This window comes from Rhipicephalus microplus, chromosome 7 (assembly GCF_043290135.1).
Source record: "Rhipicephalus microplus isolate Deutch F79 chromosome 7, USDA_Rmic, whole genome shotgun sequence".
Classification (NCBI taxonomy): Eukaryota; Metazoa; Arthropoda; class Arachnida; order Ixodida; family Ixodidae; genus Rhipicephalus; species Rhipicephalus microplus.
Window position 1 is genome coordinate 21,548,507 of NC_134706.1, and position 9,346 is coordinate 21,557,852.

Here is a 9,346-nt window from a genome sequence, read left to right on the forward strand (position 1 = left end):
GGAATCTTGCCCCTTCCACGTTTTAGCAGCTATACGTACAACACCATGCCTCAAGACGCTCTCGAATTCCAGGAAGAGGTTTTCAGGTTATACTCACTCGTACTCGTAAAGGCTACTGATAATAAACGCTTGGGGGCTCGTGTTTTGCCGAAAAGCCAAGGCGACCAACTCCCGGCCCTCTCCGAGTCCACCGCCTTCCACAAGGGCGTCGTCGAAGCGCAGGCTCTCGACGCAGTTGTGTTGTACCAGGAGGACGTGAAAAAGAATTCCCGCGTCGCGGCTGCGTGTGTTATGTGCGGCCGCCACCACACTTGTAGACAACTCGTTCCATTGAAAGTCTTCTGGAACCACGGAGCTCTCGCAGCTCTAAGCCGACGTGCCATAGGACGTAATTCTAGCGGGACAGGGGGGCTCTGAGAATTTTACCACATGGCGTCCTTTACCATGCACCCAAATCTGAGCACACTGACCTACAGTTTTTTCGCCTCCATCGAAAATGCAGCCGCCGAAGCCAGGATTCTATCCCTTGACCTGCGGGTCAGCAGCCGAGTGCCTTAGCCGATAGACCACCGCGGCGGGGCAATCATTCCTGTACCTGGGAGAAAAGACGGTACATCACAATAAAGACATCCTCTTCACATCAATACGAAAAATTGACAATAAATTACACGGAATTAGGATTTTTGTGTGCCAAAGCTATGATTGATAGAGGGTCACTTCATAACGTATGACCTCATATCAATCTTGAACGTAGAGTTGTTTAACGTCCACCACAAATAGAATACGCAGCTGTTCTTGAAATTCTACCCCATTCAAGAGGGCAGCTGCTGCGTTTGGGAATTGAACTCGCGTCCTCTACATTTCCAGCGAGAAACCCTACAAGCATTGCAACGCTTCGGGCAACAGTGGGAACCAACTCAAACCAAGAAGCCTAGTGTCGTCAAAACAAAGTTTTCGTATGATTCTCGGGAAGAAAAAACGAAACTGACAACTTGAGAATAAAATACGTATCATTGGAAATCTTCAAAATGACCGTAGTGTATAGTTCATAATATTAGGTGAGGTTTTACGCAAAAAAACACTATAATCATGAGGGACGCCACAGAGAAGGGCCTCTGGAAGTTTCTAAAATCTGGTGTTATTTAACGTTTATTGACACATCACAGTACACGGGCCTTTACCATTTCACCTCCATCGAAATGCGACTGCCGTGACCGGGATCTAACATTCAACCTTCAGGCCAGCAGCTAAGCACCCCAGCCACTGGTTCATCCAGACGGACCGTAATATGGACTTCTCCACCGATGCCTTCGTCGCTACGAAGGCATCGGAGAAAACGTGAGTATGTGCAAACAAATATGTGAAAAAGCCGTCGATGCTTTATCTCTGATCCTACTGTCCCCCACACTGAGAAAGGTTGGTGAGTGTTCACGTGTCTTATCTTGAGCACGCGCAGGTGCAGTGTCTCGGAGAGCAAGCACCTTTCGATTGCTGATAAACGGCCAGATGGGTCATAACATTCGGGCGTTTTCCCCACAGTGCCTTGTGCAATGAAACAACCATCGCTCGAATTTAACGTCCCCAAACGATGATGTCATAGTAAAAAACTGTAGCGGAGAGCTCCGAAAGTATACCTGGGCTAATTTATTGTGTACATTTACCTATAAGCCCACGGGGCACTAGTGTTTGACCTCCAACGATAAGCGACTGCCATGGCCCGGATCCGAACACGCAACCAACTGGTCAGTGGTCACGCATCTCCAGATCACTACAGCGGGCCATCTTTACGAGTTCAACGATTCGTTGAATTACACTCTAGATATATATCATGCCTAAACCACAATACGAGGCCCGCCGCTCTGTGACGTGCCGACTGTTCGACAGATGGTGTCAAGCACACGAGCGTGTCGCCGCCTTCTGATTGCGTCAGCCATCGCCGGACACAAACCTGCGTGCTAGATTACGGCGGTCCTAAACTCACCAGGTTGAATGACGAGTTGGCGCAAGGTTACGTGACGTAATGATGATGTGATTAACGACGTCACAGGGCATGCCGTTGAAATAACATGTAAATCGATCTAGTGGGCACGTACATACGCACGGCGACCTTGCTGGTCGTTCCCCTCTCTTAAATGTCTGTTGGAACACCCACGCTGCCTTTACATTCAAAACACATAAGCAGATATGCAAGGTCACGAATGTGAAAGAATTAGTTCCGACTGACTATACTTGGAAAACTATTGTCAATTACATCCTATAACTATTGTTATATAATAACATGAGCCAATATTAAATGCGAAGCATTTCCTAGCGAACTTCGGTGACCTTGAGCATTAGTATCTATCTCTCTCTCTCTCTCTCTCTCTCTCTATATATATATATATATATATATATATATATATATATATATATATATATATATATATATATATATATATATATAGCCGCTAACGTTCGCGTGCTCTCGTGGTCACCCGCTTAGCCTGGCGGGAACTAAAATTAGCATGGGAGGGTAAGATAATGTGAAGTACATGACGCGCTGGGCGAGACATGAATATTGTCGGAATCCCGTCACGTATACGTCGTCAAACACTTCCCTCCTGACAGTGGCACATACCCATGGGTGGGTGTGTGCAGCTGGTATGCGGGTATGTGCCAAAGGTGATTGACGTTTCATTTCTACCAGGAACGGCCAGAACACACAAGGGTAATCTTAACGCGTGATCGTTAAGAAAAAGCTGACAGTAGCAGCGTTGACCAAACCAATGTAAAGACAAAAATGTCAGCGTCCCAGCAGGAATCAAACCATGGCAATCTTCGTGGCAATGAAGCATTTTACCACAGAACTACGCCAGGTCTCGGAAGTACTTTTCAAAGAGACACTAATCTTCGTGAAACTTCAATAGTGGTTGCAGTGCTGCCTACCCAATTTTATAGACATTACATATGAACTCCTTCCGTACAGCCATCACGTCCACTTAACGTCAATCATCGCGAGTTGCCATGCGCTGAAGTTGATTTATGTAGCAGTGTCGAGGGCTAACATCTTCGCGAGCATCAGCGCTTCACATCAGTTTGTGGTGTTGCGAATACGCATGTTCTAGTTCGTATCGTTGCGCAAGTGCAAACACCTGCTTATGTAAACATCTGCAACTCTGCAACTTATGTCTGTGCGTGCAATATTTGTACATATATTTGGCGTCATTTCATGACGTGTCGCTGAATGAAAATTGCAACATGGTCACCTTCCCTCCGCCTGCTTCGCATAACGTCGATTCCGAGGTACGTGGGATCTGCCATTTTTTTCTTTCAATTTCACCCGGCAACTCCGATAGTGACATCAGTCAGTCAACAAACTTTATTCGGGTTCTCAGGAACTATAGTCGCAGTGGCAGGCTGCACCCACGTTGGTGTTGGACAACCGTGGTTCTCCGCCCATTCGCCGGCCCTTTGTACTGTCCTTAGCTGTTCCTGGAGGCTGCCGCTTCTGAAGGCTCCATCACAGCCCTCGTATCTATTAAAACCTGGATGTCGTAACGCCAAACATTTGTCAGAGCGAGGACTCCAACTAGAAATACCCTTGATCCTTATCCGGACAATGTGGGTCGATGTTCAGAGCAAAGGAATTGTAGCGATATAAAAGTTTTTTTTAATTTCTACCACACTTGCTCAACAAGATATCCTGATAAACAAGGCGTGATAAACAATCTTTCGCTCCTTCAGAAGACGTTGTACTTCATTTTTACCGGTTTTGGATCTGTGTGTACTCTGGTAGAAACCCTAGAAATATAGAACGTCAGGACGCCTCGTGCTAATATTTCCAGGCGGCCAGTTTTCCTTGTGTGTTTCCTTCTTACTTGTCCAGTATCTTCTTACCGCAAATCTGGGGTTTTCGATGCTACAAAAGAATAATTTGCTAACACTATACAGAACATGTTTCAATTTACTGAAAGAAATGATTCAGAAGAGCTCTAACGGAAGCAAGCACTCGGCATATTTATTTCAAAAATGTTTGAAATTCTGCGATATTCTCACATCGTTCAATGTAAAATGCGTTTAGGCGTACACAGACAACGTCAACAGAAAATGTCAATGAACAAATTGTTTTAGGTCCAACAAACATGCAACTGAAATTCAACACTAATGGTAAACAATGACCCTTCTCTTGTTCTCTTGATTGTTGACAGAATAAAAGTGCTATAAAATTTTCTGACTATCACCGATTTCTAGAGAACATAAACAGCTCAAGAGCGTCGCCAAGCAATGAGTAGATGATTAGGCGGGGAATACTAAATGATACGACGTATAATATCGGCCGCAAAGTAATAAGGAACACGCGAGAGCGCGGCGAAACTTACGTATGTGTCACGTAGTGGCAAGAAGTCTCGCATCGTGAACACAGCTCTCGCCACGCAATCGCAGTACGCTCCACTGCAGATGTCTCGCCGCGAGAAAGCACGTTCATGTGTTCCGTGTTATTTTGTGGTCGGCTGTACGGCGTCAGAGAACATCGTCAGTCCTCTCCGTCTACCTAAAAGCACGCTAAAAAATGCACATAAAATATTTCACCTAAATTTCACCTAAAGCACCAAACCTTCAAGAATCTGCAGAAATGCTTCGAGAAGTATCCGCCGCCTCGACCTTCTCAACGAGCTCCGCCACTTTAGCGATCAAGGCAGGAGCGGGGCCAAGAGCCTCGTGTGCGGCCTCAGTGCGCGGTGAATGGTCCATTCCCATGATATGGTGTGCCGCGCAAGTGAGAAGTCCCTGGTTGCGCCCGATGACGTCTTCAACGACGAACCACTCCTCGTCTACACCATCCGTTAGTGCCCGGACAAGCAACTTGGTGACGGACCTGTTCTCGCGGAAATCATCGGCTAGCAGTTCAACGAAACAGTTGTTTTCTTTCGGGTCCCAGGACACAAAAGAGACCTCGGAAAGGGTGCCACTGCTCACAATTTTATCAACCAGGAACCACAAATTATTGTCACCTAGGCGGAATCCGCTGAGCTGCAGGGCTCGAATACCTTTGTTTATAGAGATCACATCAAGAATAACGCTGTGAGGTGGATCTCCCGATTGCGGTGTGACATCGAGATCCGGATGGTCGGAACCGATGAGCGCAAGTTCCTTAAGCGAGCCAGCAGTACTCAGGCACTTGCTCAGCTTGTGGAATGCGGGGACGTCAGACAGGGTTTCCCGAGTCAGGAGGAGCTTGAGTGTTGTCACGTGGTTCCAGGAGCACACTAGGTGGATGGCCTCCACGAAAGCCCTCGTACTCGGGTGGTCTAAAGAGCTGATCGCCACACTGCGCAGCGCTTCCGGAAACTCTCGAAGCTCTGCTAGCGCCGCAGAGTCGACTAAGTAGGAGTCTTCAAGACGCACTCGACCACTCATGCCGGTTTCCCTGATGGCTTGGCAAACCTGCATCAGATTGTTTCGGGACACATCTCTCAGTGATATGATCCGAAGAGATTCGACGGTGTTGGCGACGTTGAACAGGGCCAACAGGTCGTCTAACTTGAGCCCAGCCATGCTGAGGGTGAAAACGGAAAGTTCCACTCTCGCAGTGTTGTCAAACGCACGAAGCCAAAGACATCGTGACTGCATGGCCACTGGGTGACCCGGCTGTTTTACGCTACTTGCTAAACCGGCTGGTCGGCGCTCTGGCCAGGATTTGGGTACCGACCACTGGCAACCACTGATGTCGAGACTCCGAAGGTGCACTTTTTTACAAGACACCAGTTCGGCGAGCAGAGCCGCGCACTCGGCGTTCAGAAGGAAGCCCATAAGTCGGAGCTGCTCGAGATCACCGCGAAGGGCGAGCGGTCCGACGATGTCCTTGAGGTCCATGCACGTTCTTTCGAGATCCGCATGAACACCTTGCACGCTGAGAGAGGTTAGCTGCGTACCGTACGCCAAATAGCGTGAGAACATCGACACATTGTTCGGCGTGTACGAATGCAGGATGCTGACGTGCACCGACAGATCCTGGATGGTATCGTTGTGCAGCAGCTCACCAGTTAGCAGCAAGCCGCTCTCCTGGTCTAAAACGATGCCGAGCATCGAGAGACTGACGAGACACCTGGTGTCCTCGAGAAGTGTACATATGGAGTCTATCAGGAACGGCTGTACCGCGCCACTGCAAAGGACGATCAGCTCTCGCAGATGGGTCATCATGGAGATGGTCACGAACAGGTCGTCTCGAATGCCCCTGTGTAAAGAAAGTGGGCAAAGAGTGGATGGATAAGGTGATCGGAGAATGTGCAGCACAAGTGCCCTGGGAAAATAACTCGCGGACTTTCATGGCACTACACTGTCGACAGTAAAGTCTGGCAGACTTGGTGTTCTAAGAATTATGCACGGCGGATGATTAAAGAAGCGTTTTAACACATGCCAAATTCATCGTGGGGCAACGTTAGCTTTGGAATAATTGTGTATTAATTGCGACCGCAAAGCTATTTGAGTATATGAAGCGTAAGCTCCAAATACATGTGTTTTATGTTTTAAGGGTTTGTTTTAACAAGATCGTGACTGAACAACATGACAAAAGTTATCTGCTAACTTCTATCCGAATTTGCCCTCGCTATTTGCACTCTGGTATTATAGGAGCTGTATAATAATCAAATACGTTCCCCTTTCTCGTCTACTCGTGCTGACATTATTCAAGGAGCCGCCCACTTTTTTTTCGACTGGATACCACTACGTTTCGTCACTGAGCTACGTCATGCGAACATACTTGTACTTGCCTCTTCACTAACTCACCCCAACACTGAATTTACCTAAGCTGTCGTTCTAAGTTGAAGCAGAGACGAAACAGCGAGTTAACCACGATGAACTGGCTCATGCGAGGTGGTTAAGCGTCAAGAACAACGCCAGCAAAGGTAAGGGGTGCGCTAAAGCCCCCCTCCCCATTCCTCAAATTTCCACCTGCCATCTTTTTCTCCTGCCCCCCCCCCCAATAGCGAGCATAGTGAAAAAACGTCTATCTTGCCACCCTCCCTCAACCCGAAAAAACTACCCCCCCTCAGAAAGTAAATCCTGGTGCGACGCCTTATAAGCATCAGGCTGACTTTTCACACGTGCACGTCGTTGTGAACAAGCCGCCACAGCTCTAACATAAAATTTCATAGGAAACAACAGATCTATTTTGAAAGCAGACTACACTAGATCAGCTCTCTTTCTTAGATTTCTTACATTAAATACAAGTCCTCTCGACCAAATATTGTTTCCAAAGTCATTCCCTGTTCTAGCTTGCCATCAAGTTACCAGTACATCCCGACCATGCACGACGGCTTCGTTTTTACTGCTATCATAAGCTCCTCTGATAGCGCCCATACTTCCCAAGATGGTCCCGGTAGCCGTGCCGACATGGGCAGGGGGCGTTGCACACGGAATAGGCGCCAAATGAAACACGAACGGCTGAGCGCTTGCCGCAAGCAGTACTGTGCGCCTCCAGCCATACCATGTGTGCCCTCCAGCCATCACAATAAACAGCTCCACTTCGCCCATCCGGTCTGGAAGCCCTGTGAGATGCCCCTACAGCAAGACATTTTCGCTTCCGTTTTAATTCCGATAGTCAAAACTGAGAAAAATAAAATAAAACAAAAGTTATACGACCAAAAGCGCTAGACACGGCCACTCTAGCTTCCTATAATCACTGCGTCAGAACGAAAACACCAGAAAAAAATATTTCTTTATAAAGAGATGGCGCAGTGCTGCCAAGCTGGACGTGCGCACCTGTGAATGGTGATGACTGGACGGAGCGCACTATACCATTGCTAAAGCTTGGGCCACGCGCTCAGTATTGCGCGTTTCATTCAACACCGATAGCACCTATAAACTGACATCCCGGGTTCGGGTTAGTGTTATATTCAGTAATGTTCTTTATCACCTAAAACAACATCAACATCCAAACATCAGCTGTACTGTCATGCAACAATTGGCCATGCACGCATAGCTACTCACTCGTAGTCACCGAACCAACTGCCGATGATCAGCGTCCGTAGGCTAGTGTTTCTCTCAAGGGCCAAGACGACCACCTCCTGGTACTCGCCGAGTCCACAACCTTCAATGAGAGCGTCGTTGAGGTGTAGGCTCTCGACGCATTTGTGCTTGCTCAGAAGGACGTGAAAGAGTATCCGAGCGTCGCGGCTTCGCGCTCGCTGCCTGCAGCCGCCCTTGCCCCTGTAGAAGACCCGCTCAAGGGACAGCTTCCCCGGACCTCGGAGTTCTCGCAGCTGCAGGCCGACGTGCCATAAGACGTAATTCCAACGAGACAGGTGGTCGAAGACGTGACAGACGGACGTCGGAGCGCTGGGGCTGTCTTCACCAGTACCACTTTTCGCGCTGCAAGGAACGCTCAAACCGGGAACGCGTCTTTCGAGTTCTTCGAAATCCAGCTCTTCCATCCCAACGCGTATTCTGCCGCTCGTGGTGTAGTGGGAGGGATATTCAGTAGCTGGCTGTCCAATGCCCTCTACTCCAGAAAACACGGTCCGAGCAAGGAACGAGGCGGCATGTTAACGCATTGCTGACTCGCTTACAAATGCTTTCTTGATTGCCCAGCGGACACCAGTATATGTTCTCCTGGGTCTTGACGTCACATCGGATATCAATCTGGGGCCGGCCGTTCAACTATCGCACAACAGCTTCAGCTCCGGGCAAGCCGACGAAGTTTGTAATACACACTTTATTGTTGCAGACGGAAAACGGGTCTTTAATAGCAGATTCTCGCGCGCAGACATTATCGCGACCAGCAGATTATCACGCTTGAGCATTCCACTGACTCAATGCCTGTGACACTTTTTGCACCCATGCGCCTACACGATAGACGCGTCATATGTTTTCATTAGAGTGCCAAACGTTGTGCGCATATGAAAGTTGTGCAAAAGGAAAGCCTTACCAATTAGACTCACTAGCTTAGAATAGCAAGAATACGACTGTTCGGCCTCTCGCTGAGGGTCTTGCATCTGTGGCTGATGTTTTTCTTTTTTTTTAACTGGGTGAGTGCTCCTGTAAAATGTGCCTCACACTAAAGGCTATCTTCAGGCCAGGAAACGCATTTGACAAACCTCGGGTGATTCCCCTGTCAATAAAAGTCTGGGAGAGGTCCCTCGAAAAAGGATTCGAAAATATTGCAGACCTTATGCCTAGTTCACACTGAAACATCCGCTTTCTACAGCGACCGAAATTCCCCTGCCGCTGAAACGCAGCGTCGTTCGCACTGGACGCGCCCCACGCCGCCGAATATGCCATCTACTACAAGGCGAACGCGGGATGGATGCGCTCTCACCCGGTTGTTGTCGCGGCTCGCAAACGCTACTACGCTATCCGGTGGTGTATA

The 9,346-nt window shown here is 48.4% G+C and overlaps 1 protein-coding gene across 1 annotated transcript; it reads right to left on the bottom strand.

The window, feature by feature from the left end:
- Positions 1-4,297: 4,297 nt before the first annotated feature.
- Positions 4,298-8,537, bottom strand: LOC142767327 (uncharacterized). Its single transcript, XM_075868812.1, has 2 exons — positions 7,969-8,537; positions 4,298-6,214 (listed from the first exon to the last, which is right to left on the bottom strand). Exons 1-2 carry the CDS (start codon positions 8,409-8,411, stop codon positions 4,597-4,599), a joined length of 2,061 nt encoding a protein of 686 aa, XP_075724927.1. The 5' UTR covers positions 8,412-8,537; the 3' UTR covers positions 4,298-4,596.
- Positions 8,538-9,346: the final 809 nt, after the last annotated feature.